At 39.7% G+C, this 14,912-nt stretch overlaps 1 protein-coding gene across 1 annotated transcript in view; it reads left to right on the top strand.

Annotated features, from left to right (window-relative positions):
* Nucleotides 1-14,912, top strand: part of DNAH11 (dynein axonemal heavy chain 11) — a 369,705-nt gene that overhangs the window by 207,653 nt on the left and 147,140 nt on the right. The window contains exon 55 of the mRNA XM_027539949.1: nt 11,025-11,186. Within this exon, the coding sequence (XP_027395750.1) occupies nt 11,025-11,186 (162 nt within the window). The remainder of the gene's footprint in view (nt 1-11,024; nt 11,187-14,912) is intronic.

Genomic DNA, 14,912 nt, shown 5'->3' with positions numbered 1-14,912 from the left:
TTGCCAGGAAAATCCCATTAACAGAGAGGCCTGGTGGGCTACAGTCCATGGGGTTGCAAAGAGTCAGACACAGCTGAGGGACTGACACTGTGGAGGTTCAGGTATAGAGTAGCTGTGATTCTTCTCTACCCTCCTGTTTCAGATTCTACATTGTTCTTACTGAGCATTTCTGGTCTGAGGTTAGAAATCAGAATTTAAGTTTTGGATGCCCAGAGGGTTTTCTGCCCATCAGAAGTGTGACTAAGCATATGTTGGCCAGATTGTAACAAGGCTGGAGATTTCTCCCTGTTCCGTTGTGGTATAGTTGGGTCACATTTTCTTTGTGAAATGGGAAAACGAGTACAACAATGGAATTTGAGATAGTAATGTAATTAATCGGACTTCCCAGGTGGCGCTAGCGGTGAAGTACCTGCCTGCCAGTAAGAGACACAGGTTCAATCCCTGGGTGGGAAGGTCAGCAGCAACCCAAGTCTGTTGTTCAGAGCAGCAGAATCAGCATCACCTAGGAACTTTTCAAAAGTACACATTCTCCAGCCCCACCCCAGAACTCTTGAAATGGAAACTCTGGATAGGACCCAGAAATCTATGTTTCCACAAACCCTCCAGGTGATTCTGAAGCATGCTGAAATTTGATACCCATTGTTACAAATAACACTAGAATGAGCATCCTTTACAGACGTCTTATACACGTAACTTTGCTTGCTTTTGTAGGATAAATTCTTAGGGAAATTACTGAGTTCAATAGTTACACCTCGTAGTGGTTTTTAAATCATGCCTGCAAATTCTTTGATGTTCTTCTCATTCTCAGGTGGGATCTAGGCCCCTCTTGTTGGCTCTGAGTGAGCTTATCCCTGCTTCAGCTAACAGAGTAGGGTATGGAGCAGCACAAGGATGCTGAGTAACCCCTGAGGCTGGGTCATAAAGGATCCACTTTTCCATTGAATTTCACATGGTTTTGTTTATGAGTTCTATGTATACTTATCGATTAGGTTTATATACGGGTGACAGATATTTTCCCTGTTCTATTATTTGTCTTCTAAATATATATATATTTAAAAGACGAGTGTGTGTGTGTGTGTGTGTGTGTGTGTGTGTGTGTGTTTGTGAGTGAAAGTGAAAGCCACTCATTCGTGTCCGACTCTTAGCGACCCCATAGACTATACAGTCCATGGAATTCTCCAGGCCAGAATACTGGAGTGGGTAGCCTTTCCATTCTTCAGGGCATCTTCCCAACCCAGGAATCAAACCCAGGTCTCCCACATTGCAGGTGGATTCTTTACCACCTGAGCCACAAGGAAAGCCTGAGAATACTGGATTGGGTAGCCTATCCCTTCTCCACAGATCGTCCCGTCCCAGGAATCAAAGCACAGTTTCCTGCATTGTAAGTGGATTCCTTACCAACTGAGCTATCAGGGAAGCCCTATATATGTGGTAGATCTCTGTTGGTTTGTTTATAACTCTGAAAAGTTTTTTAAAGTTTTTACAGTAGACTGATCAGTGTTTGCCTTTGTGGATTTGGGGTTTCTTACATATTTAGGAAAGTATTTTTTTCTGTCAGATTTTAAAACTTGTCACTGGAAGCAGTTAGAACTCATTTGGGCTTACAAATGAAGAGAACCTCCAAGAATAGTTCCGGAAAGCCTCTTCCCACATCAGAGTCCAGACTAGCTCAGTAAGCCCTTTACACGCCCATGCTTTCCTGCCCTTCTTTCCCGCCAGCACCCATCCTGATGCCTCCTGCCTCACGGCCACATGACAAGTGCAGCGAGGTCTGTATTTCCGGCAGAAGAAAGAGAGGCACAGGAGACTTGGGTTCTCTGAATCAGGAATCCAAAGCTCCCCCAAATCCCTAAGCTGACATCTTACTGATCATAAGTGTGTCCCTTGTCAGCTCCACCTATGAGGGAGTATGTGGAGGTGCATATTTGATCTTGTCACGAGGGCTTTATGGATAAAATTGGACATTGGTTTAGAATAGCAGCAGCAGCAGCCATTCTGGGGTCTGCATGCTTTCATGGTCTACGGTTAAAACTGTGCCACAGCTGGAATACATGTATTGTTATATGTGACACAGCGTGAGCTGAGAGGTTTCAGGGTAATTTTTTTCCCAAAAAAAATATGTTCTTATCTTACTAATTTAAAGTACCACTTTTATTTTGTGCCAGATTGTATATGAACTGGGTCTATTTCCAAATCCTCTATTCCATTTTCTTGATACTACTGCTGATTCTAGCTTTGTGCTGTGTGAGTTATGAAACCCTCATTATACTTGTTTTTTATCTAGTGTCTCATTGCACTTATCTAGTTTTTCTTTGTTGCCCTTAGATATTTTTATGTTTTGTTAAACAGCAGAATCATTTTGTCAAATTCTAAGCACATTCCATTTAAATTTTGGCTGAAATCATGCCAACAACTTTTTAAATATATTTTAGAGAGAATTTAATCTTCATGATAAATAGTCATTTATTCCTTTTGTAGAAGGCCTGTTTCCTTCCTAAAGCTTCCTAATGGTGTATTGTTTTTATATAGGAGAGCTGTCAATTTTTAATTTTGTAGTCAGCTACCTTACTGCCTCTCTGATGGTTTCTGTTGGTTGGCTGATATATAGCCTGAAGATGATGATAGTTTGTCTTGCCTAATCTTTTATTTATCCATTCTCCTCCCACATTGTATCAAATTGACAGAAGAAAGTGTTTCTGTTGTTCCACTGTTACATTTTGTGTTGGCTTTTGACTCAGGGTGTGTCTTCTTAAGGAAGTATCTGCCTATTGAATTCTTTTGCAGCATCTTTTGAGATAATGATAGGGTTCTCCTTGAACTTAGTAAGATTCATGTAGTTCAGAGACAGTAGGGAAGTTCTGCATTTTCATACTGTTAGGTCCATCAGGACTTGGCTTTGTATTTCCTGTGACTCTGTGCTTCAGCAGGCCTCACTAGAATTGAGACCGTGTTTATGTTTACCTCTGTTCTTGTCTAAGCCTTTTCATCATCACCTTTCTCAGGATGCACCTTGGTACTAGCTAGAATTTATTTTGGAGTTAGATACGGATCATTTTTCCTTGTTGTCACAGGATTACTAATTGGATAATTTATCTCTTCCCTATGAAAATGAGTAGCAGAGTTTTTTAGTTTTTTAAATGCTAAGGAGGAATAAGATCTCTGCCTTGAATATTTCACATCCTTCTTGGCCTTGTCACTTAGTTTGCTACCTCCTGAGAAAGGTTTGTGGTCAGTGCCTTAACCTGAGGGAGAAACAATGTAGTGAAGAAACAGGTCACCTTTCATCTAGAAAACCACAGCTTCCTTCTCTTCATCCCTGTGTACTACCCTCAGATCCTTGGAATTTTTTTTAAGAATAATGGATTTCTCTGTGTCAGTGTCATATTAAGTATATTGTGATATTCAGCAGCATGTGCTAAAGACTCAGAATTTCTGATGAGGTGATTATTTCCTTTGCGTATGTTCCTTGCTGGGCAACACAAGAAGCTGGATGTGCAGCAAGGGCTGGTGAGCACGCCTGGCAGGTCAGGCTAAACGACGTGATGTTGCCAGCCCATTGCCCGTGTTCACCACCGCAAGTCACTTCCTATTCACAATGCAGGGGCAGTGAGAACCTGTTGGCATGTGAAACATGACCTCTGACTCCCGCAGGGCAGTGCCCGTTAATGATGACCGGATGTGTGTTCCTGGATGGGCTGAAGCAAACCAGTGAATCAATGTTAGATGCCCCTCTCCTTCACATTTGTGTATATGCGTCTTTTCCCATGTAATTCTCATCTTACACCTGGAGTGGAGTACGCTCATTCTCTTCTGCTAACTTTGCTGCTGCTGCTGCTAAGTTGCTTCAGTCGTGTCCGACTCTGTGCGACCCCATAGACAGCAGCCCACCAGGCTCCCCCGTCCCTGGGATTCTCAAGGCAAGAATACTGGAGTGGGTTGCCATTTTAGTTAACGTGAAAACTCGTCTTTCTTGTCTTCCTTCCTGGCTATCTGATGGCATGGGGAAAAGAACACTTGGTGTATGTAGCTGCCCCTGATTCTTTCACAAGATTTTGGGTATCTGTTCAGTTATTCACTGTCTATGGGGGTGTGTGTGTAGTTTTTACTTTCTCCATATGGTTTTGTATTTTTAAATTATATATATACTTCCCCGGTACGTGTGTGTGTGTGTGTGTATGCATATAAATATAAATATATATATATATATATACACACACACACACATACACACACACACACACACGTTATGTTGTTACATATACTACCCTGGTGGCTCAGTGGTAAAGAACCTACTGCAATGCAGGAGATGTGGGTTCGATCCCTGGGTCAGGAAGATCCCCTGGAGCCTGGAGAAGGAACTGGCAACCCATTCCAGTACTCTTGCCTAGGGAATCCCATGGACAGAGGAACCTGGTGGGCTGTCATCCATGGGGTCACAGAGAGTCAGACACAACTTGGTGAGTAAACAAAGACAAATATATGTTATGTATATGTGTGTATACATGCATGTATATAGAGAGAAGAGATTCATTTTTTATAAGAAGCATATGTTCGTTATAAAGAATTTTTAAAAAATACAGAACCATATGAAGAAAATAAAAACTATGCTTAGTTATATTATCTAGAGATAATGACTGAAAACCTATTGGTTTATTTTCTTCCAACTTTCTATGTATATAGACACACATACAAAGCATTTATTCAGAACTAATTCTTTTTTTCACATCTCTATTTTCTCTACCTCCCTCTTTGTCATTTTGTTTCAAAATCTCCCACAGGGAAAAAAATATCAAATGATTCTAAGAATTTGGCATATGGGGTGAACTATTTAACTCGAATGCACTTTATTTTCAATAACTGTTTGAACCCTTTATCCAATTATACCCTTTGCCAATTCCCTCTTGGTTTGTTAGAATTTTAATTGATTTATGGGAGCTCTTTATATAATGTAGTGTTAAATATATTTAATTTTTTTTCTTCATGGATTTGCTTTTTAGGAAACATTTTCATACTCTGTGGTTATGAAAATATTATTCTGAATTTTCTTTAAATTGATCTATAGTTTCTTTAATGTTTCGCCCTGGGTTGCTTTTTGCAATATAAGGTGGCCTTTCTTTTTCTCCCCCAAATTGTCCCAACACCACTTATCATATAATCTTTCATTATAACCTATTTGAATCGCTACCTGTACCATATGTTAAATGCCTAGAAGTGGGGTTTGCCAGCATCACTGGCACTTGTTCTTGCAACTTCCTGTGCACAGAATGTCAGCAAAAGGGGGACCACTCTGCTAACTGAGCAGCTCAGATCACAGGGAGAAACCTTCTGGGTCTTTCAAATATGGACCCATTTAGTGGATGTTCAGGCATCTGCATCTGAGGTTCTGTTTTTAATAACCACCATTATATGAAGTTGTGGGGCTGCAGACCAGCCTGAAGGCAGTGTGTGCAGTGCCAGCCCTACAGACAAGGGATTCCTCCCCTCATGTATACAGGGATAAGTGGGAAGGAAATATAGTGGGAAATATAATTCCTACTGTCTTTACTCTTCAAGAATGTATTTGCTCTTTGCTCTGTTGGGCTTCGACATGCAACTTTGTGAATTGAAGAGGTTTTCAGTTAAGAAAAAAATAAAATAATTAAAACTCTCCAGTGAAAATTTTTTTACCCCTTGTAAAAATCTGTACTGACCAATATTCACAAGTGAAAGGTCATGGAAACGATTTCATTGTGTGTTACCTAGAAAGAAAATAAATATAAATACCTGTAGAATGTGTGCATGCTGTAGATGCTGTTGAACCTCATAAAAATAATTGAAGTTAGATGGTTATTAGGTGAGAGGATGGTACAGAAAAATATATAAAGATGATAGTGATATTAAAACAGTTGAACTGAGGAATCGTTTCTAGGCTAAACCTCCATTCCTATGAGGATTCTCTCAGTAAGATTGAGATCTCATCATTCTTGAAAAACACTAAGACTTTGAGGATAAATGCAAACACAAGTTATGGCTAGAAGCTTCTGAAGTGAACATGTGGGAGGATTACCTCTATATGAGAATAAACATACCAACTGGAAAAAATACAGTGATGGTGGCAATTCAAATTTCTGTCACAAGAGGAAATGGACTGAGGCCTTTAGTGATATACAAATGAATATGTACTTGCATGGGATCTAATCTAAAAGAAATTGAAATGTATTACAGAGCACAATGAAAAGGGGGATATTACAAATGAGTCATAACACCTGTGTAGAGGGGAAAGAAGGGAATAGAAAATTCTATGGTATGGATACCAAAAGCAAGTTCCTGACATCCAAATGTTAGAGCTGTAGAAAATATATAGATGGTGATTTCAGGGTTTGCTTTTTACTTGTGAGAACTTGCTTTTAGAAAAGAGCACAGCTGTCTGAGGCATTTTTAACTTTCTTAGCTGACTTTTCTTTCCAGTCCATTGCTGAGAACTAACTTAAGCCAATTTGGTCATTTGCAATTGTGAGGAACTATCTGGGGATATATTTCAGGAACTTCAGTACTTGGAAGTAGATGACATCAGTTCAGGGGATGGGGACTGATCTCCCCAAATCTCCCAGTTTAAGGTGTGCTGCAAAGAAAGAAGCCTCAGACTGAACTCTAGTGTATATAGGCTTTGTAGCACATAACTTAAAACAAGTTGTGAAGTCTTAAAATCTGCCCTATAAGCTTGTAATCCCGACTCTGTCCTTTTAGGAACCTGACTAGTCCTCTGGGAACTTTCCTTTGAGGCAGGTATAGAAATATCTCATGGTAGGATTAAGCTAAGATTCTCATTGGTATTGCATAGAAGTACAAAAACTTTCTCCTTTCTATAAGCTATTTACCACAGAACTGGTCAAACCCAAAGTCTAAGGTGTCAAGGGGAGAATTACTGGGATACTTCAAGATGTATTTTCCTATTTTGTATGTCAGTGGAGGTGCAAGTACAGCTCTTTCTGTATTTCTAAGATATCATGAACAATATCATTTCATCATTGAACAATCATATTCAGTATTCATGATGCTAACCAACCAACCACTTACGGTGATAGGAGAAGTTAGCTAAGAGCTCAGGTAGCCAACTTAATAATGCAGGCTTCCATTAGAGTATGTGAAATGCTTGTTAAGCATCCCTAGCCTGTGTAGTCTCTACTGATGTACATCAGAGGATAACCAGATAATGGCTCCTAAGGTATAAAATAAAATGAGTATTAGCATGCATGTTATAGTAGACTGAAGTATTTCATAGGTATATTTTACAGGACCAGATGGCTTCACTGGTGACTTCTACCAAATATTTCAAGAAAAATTAATATCAATCCTTCTCAGTCTCTTCCAAAAATAGAAGGAGTGGAAACCCTCATTTTATAAGGCCAGTGTTACCCTGATACCATGGCCAGATAAGGACACCACAAGAAAAGAAAATTACAGGACAATATCCTTGATACACAGATGCAAAAATTTTCAACAAAATGTTAGCAAGCTGAATTCAACAGTACATTAGAAGTATATCCTACAAAATGATCAAGTGAGATTTATTGCAGAATGCAAGGATGGTTGAACATCCACAAGTCAATCATCCTGATACACCACATTAACAAAATAAAGGCTAAGTATCATATGATCATCTCAGTAGATGGAGAAAAAGCATTTGACCAAAAACACTCTCATACTCATAGCAGCATTTATCCATGGTAGCCAATGTATGGAAACAACTGAAGTGTCCGTAAGGGGATGAACAAATCAAGAAAATGCAAGATACACACACACATATACTACACAGTCACATATGGATACACAAACACAATGGGAATACAGCATGGATGAACCTTGGGGGCATTATCTAAGTGAAATAAGCCAGACAGAGAAAGACAAACACTACACTGTAACAATAATGTGTGGAATAAAAAAAGTAGAACTTAGAGAAACAGTAGAAAAGTGATTGGTAAGCGGTGAGAGAAATAGGGAGAGAGATTGGTAGAAGGCTATAAACTTTCAGTTACAAGATAAAGAAGGTCTGAGGACCTAGTGATTAACATGGTGACTATAGTTGATAATTGGAGAAGGAAATGGCAACCCACTCCAGTATTCTTGCCTGGAAAATTCCATGGACAGAGGAGCCTGGTGGGCTACAGTCCATGGGGTCGCAAAGAGTCAGACACGATTGAGCAACTAACACCCACACATAGTTGATAATACTGTATTGTATAGTTGAAATTTGCTGAGCTTACATATTCTCACTAAAAAAAGTACACATATGGGGTGAAGGGTGTGTAACTGACTTAATATGGGGGAATCCTTTAACAATGTCTGTTTATAAATTGTCACATTGTACATATTAAATATCTTACAGTTTTATTTGTCAATTATATGTCAACAGAACTGAAAGGGTAAATTATAGATATTACACCCTTTTTTCTAATCATTTATTTGTCTTATTTCTTATCAGTCCTTTACTATGTTAATCTTTCATGAAATGAGAGAAATATAATAGGATCATTATAGGATGATTTCCTGCCCCCCCACAACAGAGTTCCTTGAGGCAACAACTCAAGTTTACTCGAGCATATCTGAAGTTGTGGAGACTATTTTTAAAAAGAACAAAGCAACCAACAGTTTCCAGACATTCACTTGGGCTCTCGAAAAAACCTGACATAAGACCACTGCCACGGAAGGCTGGATGGGGAGAGAATCTGTGCTAGATTTCTAGCAAAGGTGGAAATTACTGATCTGAGAATCTGGGCAGTCCTCGCACTCCTCCAGGCTGGTAGGACGGAATCCTCTCCCTTCTTAGGAAGTACTTGTGAAAAAGCATATGTCTCTGATTTTGTTCCCAGCGTCTATTTTATGGGATAAGATGTAGGCTATTAAGGATTATCTGATTTATTTAAAATTCTCTAAATTTTCTATTTCACTCTGTATGTAGATAAAAATTTAGATTCTGTGCGTGTTTCACCAACTGCAAAAGCATTAGAAATGTAAATGCTTCATTTAGGTATTCCCACAGAAAATCTCAGATGATTAGGTTATAGCTGTGGGTGTCAGAGTCACCTGGATAGCTTGTTGCAAACAGTTTGCCAAGCCCCACCCAGAGGCCTGAGTCCTCTGATTCCCAAGTCTGGATTAGATCCAAGAATTTGCGCTTCTCACCAACTCTTAACTGTGAAAACTACCAGTCTCCTGTCGCCTGCCCTCCAAGTGAAATTTAAATGGTACTGTGAGCCTCCTTATTTAAGCCACAATAAATAACATAGGGGAAAAAAATGTCTTCAACTGTAAAATTGTAGAAAAAGAAATAGTTTTTTTTTTAATCAGCATTCTATATTATCTTCCAATAAATAAGGCATATCTAGTGATATTTACTCAAAGTATTTTTTCCTGAGGCTAACCAGACATGATTCACATGCTTTGTTTTCTAACACACTTTTTTTCTTTTCTTTTTTTATTTTCTAACACACTTTTAAGACCTGATAGTATGCCAGTAATAAATGTAGAAATATAGCAAGTGTAGAAGTGATGGAAATATTTAGTAACTCAAATGAGCTTCCCCCTCCTCTGTCTTTGTTAAAATTACATATAAATGAAGTTTCCAAAATTGTCATGAATGAGAGGTAAGTTGGGTGTGAAAAACCAACTTGGAGGACATTAAAGAAAAATATTCTTGTTTAGGGAGTCAAGGCTGAGAGGAGAAATCTAAAATCTCAATTTTAAGTGAAAAATTCTGCATTGTAACTGAGGCTTGTTCCTGAGGACATGCAATTTTAGAGCAGTCATTAGACTTGTAATTAGACTCTTGAATATAAAAAAATAAATGATCAGCCAGCTTATGCATTGCTGGAAATCACTTAAGATCTTGGGATTCATCTCGAGTTGTTGAAGAGCCATAGTATATAAAATTAACAGAGTAAAAGCACCTATTAAATGGGAATATAAGGTTTCACGTATTATTATGGCTTTTATGACATGAAGTTTAAAATGCAATGCGGGAAAAATCATATTTCATGAAAAATGGTTTTGTCAGATGCCTGATCTCAAAGTGTGAGAGATTTCATTAAGAGAACTGCAGAGCTTTGTGTATGTCATCAAGTGCAAGCTGTGCCTAGAAAACAGAAATCCAAGTCTCGTCCTCAGATGTTATCCCAGTTGGCACCAGTGCCCCCAGTGCCCTCAAGTCCACAGTGACCTGGGAGAGAAGGCAGAGCACAAAAGGGAGCTTCGTAAGCACCTCCTTTGTGCCAGTACACACACAGAGCGCCACATCTGATGATCCCAGGAGGGATTTCAGACCCGCCCGCCTTCTGACAACCTGCTTGCCTCACTGAGCTCCGGGGACACGTGTCTCAGCCGGAACTCAGGTACTCTTGATAGCAGCAGCCCTGAGTCACTAAAGAGAAGGTGGAAACTTCCCGATTTAAATGAACTCTTAAGTCATTGAATACTTAAATAGAACTTTGCAAACTTATAAATTTCTCATTGGGATCACGTATAAACCGATCTTTTTACTCTTTTAAGAATGTTAAGTATGAACTCAAGTGAATGTATTTTATTTTAAATGGGAACAAAGTATTCAATATGATAAAATGTTGTTTTCTTAAAAGTATCTTATACACAGTTTTAAGGAGCCTGCTGAATTACATAATAGGAGCCAGAAGATGAAAGTCTTGGTATTATCACAGAGATTTGATTTTTAATTTTTTATTTTTTACTGTCATAATGTGACTTGTGTAATAGAAAAGAATGAATTTCTCACTATATATGATGATCATCAAAAATGTTCAGAAGGAGAGGGACTGGTTTTAAGGAAAGCACACAGCAGTACTTCTGTATGTCCGATGGGGTCCTGTGTACTTTGATTAGCAGGGAGGTTAATGTTGCTTTCCACTCTGTGGTGCTTTAGGCTGCTTTAATGTCACGGTTGGCTGCGCTCCTTTCTTTCATTGTCCAGGGTCTCAGTGTAATTCTTTGCTCACTCATCACCCTCCTGGTTCTGCCCTGCCCCCGTGTCTCCACAGATCATTTTGTGTTTCTCTCCGGTTGGTCACACGCTGAGAAGTAGAGCCCGGAAGTTCCCAGCCCTGGTTAACTGCACGGCTGTTGACTGGTTCCATGCTTGGCCCCAGGAGGCTCTGGTCACAGTCAGCAGGAGGTTCATTGAGGAAACCAAGGGAACTGAGGTATGCTGTGTCAGCCTCCAATCTCTCTCTCTCTCAAAACACTCATGTACTCGCACACTCTGACCCAAATCCTCAGTAAATAATTTCCAAAATACACCTTGTAGCAGAAAATTGTCCTTGTTTAAGATGATAATATCATCCTTGTGAGTTTACATTCTATGGAATATAGTGACTGGTCTTTTAGTGTTCAGTCGAGATGTGTACACACACACACAGCATGCGATCAAGTTCTTACTCATCCAGGGACTCACCAAAGGTCAGGATCATCACTTGCTTGAGTCATAACTGGGTATGACTTGAGTCATAACTGGGGCTTACTGTATATAAATCCTTTAAATCCACAACTAGAAACCTAAACAAAAAAGTAGCCACTCATAGCTATGCAATGCTTGATCTTAACAAAGTAAGGCGCTTTTATGATTTTTCTCATTTATGGTATTGCTAGGTAAAAAATCAGCCCCCGTGGATTTAGTAATCATTAAGTTGTATAATGTATCTGCTTCTTTGTTTTATGGGTCCATGTATATCATTTGCTCATGATGAAATTTCCACCTCCTATTGCATTTTCAAATGGTCACATGAAACAAAACAAACAAAACTTCATTCAGATTCAAAGAGAAAAAGAAATGCGGATATGAGGGAATCATTAGACCTCCTAGAAATTAAGCTGTGTGTGAAGCGAGCATCTTTCTGATTAGGTAGTTTGGAAGGATGGTGATTGTGAACATTTCCTAGGGAGTTTTGTCTTCCAATTCCATGGAGGGTTGAGGAGAAAGGATGCCTAGAATAAGTCAGACAGGAAAAGGGCTTCTCAGAGCCACAAACAAGACTGGGGATACATAAGGAGTGAGGTCCGTTACCGATTGAAACCGTGAGCAGGCAGCCTGCTGTGGCCTCCCTTACTCCCAGAGGTCTAAGAGCTGCTTTTCCAAAGCCATCCTTTCACATTTTGTTCATAGTACATCTTCTGGTGCCAGATGGTTAGAAATCTGGGCATTTTTACTTATTTAATGAATTGTTTGTAATACAGCTAGCTTTACTGCATATTTATATTTATATACATAATATATAAAGCTTTATCTTAAATGTTTTTTTTCCCTAAAGTTTATTAACTATTTAGTGCCAGATTGCCAAGGAAGAACTGTCATGCAACATATTAAAGACATACATGACAGAGTTTAAGATATCCAAATACCTTCTCTCAATTTCTTGTCTTCACACACACACACTTAAAACATTTCTATAAATAAATGAAAAACCTGGACTCTTCTATTTCACTGTTTTTTTTTCCATAGCCAGAAATTTCTTTCTCTTGCCTGTCTCTATATTCACCCCTAACATTGAACTTACCCAGACCTTTAAAACAACAACAGGATTTGGGGGGTAAAGAGAGAGTAATATTACTGTGTCGTTCTGCTGTTTTAAGTGATAGTCACTGTTTTCCACTGGCCAGGAAGCACCGCAAAGCCCCTCTTACATTGAGGGAAATATATGTCAATTTGTTCTCATGAACAGAGTAGTAGTGTGCCATCACAGGATCGATTGATGTCTGTCTGAAATGCTGTTCTCCCCATGATGTGTCTTCTGAAGAGTCAAAGGAACCCCGCTTAACGGAGACTAACACTTGCGTTCAATCTATCAGAAGTCTTTTATACTTTAAAATCCAGAAGACCATCCTTAAATATGATCACAAAGAATGGTCACAGCTACTAACACAAATGTCTTCAGCTAATGCTAGGTCCACCGCATCCCTGGAATTACATAGGTCACTATTTTGTCTTCTGATAATTACAAGAGGGTTCAGAACACTACATTACTAGAGGGAGAGAGCCAGCGTGTATCCTTTAGTAAGCAAAAATCTGTTTTATCCAGTTCGTTTGACCAGGCTGGCTTGGTAAGGAAGAGTAAAGGAACAGTGTGCTTGGCTTCTTAATGTTCATTTCCCAAACAGGAGGAAACGAGGTTTAACCGAGTGTCTGGACGGTGCGTTAAGGCTCTTGCCTTTGCTGCTCTGATGCAGGTTTTCTCCTGCCCGTGAGGGAGACAGCTCTTCCTGAAGGAGCTTGAATACGCCAGTGACCATTGACATCTGCTGGTTGTGGCGGGACTTGCATTGCTTTAAGTCCAGAGGGCTCCTGGCAGGTGCTCAGCTCTATTTGGTGGTATCACGATGCCTCCTATAGGATGCTGAGTGCCAAATAAGAATTCAAAAAGCACTTTCCCATTTCTGTGGCGCCGAATTATGCCTGGAAACAAATTAGCCAGACGATTTCATCCCAGTGCTGCGTGCCTATTTAACTTTCCCACCTTCCTAATTTGTTGCTCAGGAGCAATAATTATAATTCAGAGTGCAATGTGTCCATGTTCTAAAAATGTGTGGGGCCTTTTCAGTAGAGGTCAGAAACAGCTTTTACATTTTTTAAATGAATACTAATTTGATCAATTTCTTAGTTTTAATTTTGATCATTAAGAAGGAGAGTTATCAGCATAATTTAGGCACTTCTTAATTATTGACCTCATTTGCTGACTGTAAGGTACTTACACAAAGGTGACCCTCCCCTGCTTTAGCCACAGAGAAAGGAGTCATTCAAGGCAAGTGGTTTTGTGTGCGTTGACATGTAATTTTCAGTCAGTACACACTCAGAACCCAGGGGTGTGGGCTGATTGCTTCTCAGTAAGTGTTTGTGCTACTTTCCTGTTACCTGGCGTTGAACTCAAGTGACAGCTGACAGAATGACCACATAGCTTGACACTTGAGTATCACCAGCTATTTAGCTGATGACTTTGTGTCCATAAACACACCTCACAGGACCCTTGGAAACGGGGACGGGAAGACACAGTGTATGGAGGGAGGGGCGACCCTCTGGCTGTGCCTGGGAATCAGTTTGAAAATGATAATTGGGAGCAGGGCTTATTGAGAAGTCTATGGGTCCCAGTTAGGAAAATTCAGGGGAAAAGGCAAGAGAAACAGGTGTTAAAAGATAAGTGATGCTTTTGGTTTTTCAAGTCAAGATGAATAATTGACACACTTTAAAGCAAGGCTTGATGAAAAGAGAGATTATTGAATGGAAATGAGAAGGTGAGCTCTCTGAGGGGTGAAGTTTGCTCTGAAAGGAGTAGAAAAGAGGATCTCAGCAAGATGGAGATCATCCTTTTCAGGCATGTCCTCCAGCTGGCAAGTGAAAATGCTCTGTCCTTTTGCTGAGATACTGCAAAATAGTTACACAAGCTGAGTATCATCAGCATTGTCAAGAAAATGACTTTATTCCACATTCTGGCATCCCTTCCATGTAAAACTTGTTGAAGATTTGGCAACATCAGAATGGCATATTTTCCTGCCATCTCCCAAACTGGTCTGGGAAAATGTCCACTCAAGGAGGAAAATACTATGTTCCTTTTGTTGTCGTTCAGTGGCTCAGTCGTGTCCGACTCTTTGCGATGGACTGCAGCACACCAGGCTTAACTGTCCTTCACCATTTCCCGGAGCTTGCTCAAACTCATGTCCATTGACTCAGTGATGCCATCCAACCTCTGTCTCCCCTTTCTTCTCCTGCCTTCAATCTTTCCCAGCATCAGGGTCTTTTCCAACGAGTTGGCTCTTTGCATCAGGTGGCCAAAGTATCGGAGCTTCAGCATCAGTCCTTCCAATGAATATTCAGAGTTGATTTCCTTTAAGATGGACTAGTTTGATTTCCTTGCAGTCTATGGGACTCTCAAGAGTCTTCT

Source organism: Bos indicus x Bos taurus, chromosome 4 (genome assembly GCF_003369695.1).
Source record: "Bos indicus x Bos taurus breed Angus x Brahman F1 hybrid chromosome 4, Bos_hybrid_MaternalHap_v2.0, whole genome shotgun sequence".
NCBI classification, from domain to species: Eukaryota; Metazoa; Chordata; class Mammalia; order Artiodactyla; family Bovidae; genus Bos; species Bos indicus x Bos taurus.
The sequence above is the reverse complement of the archived record's forward strand: the minus strand, read 5'-3'. Positions and strand labels throughout refer to the sequence as shown.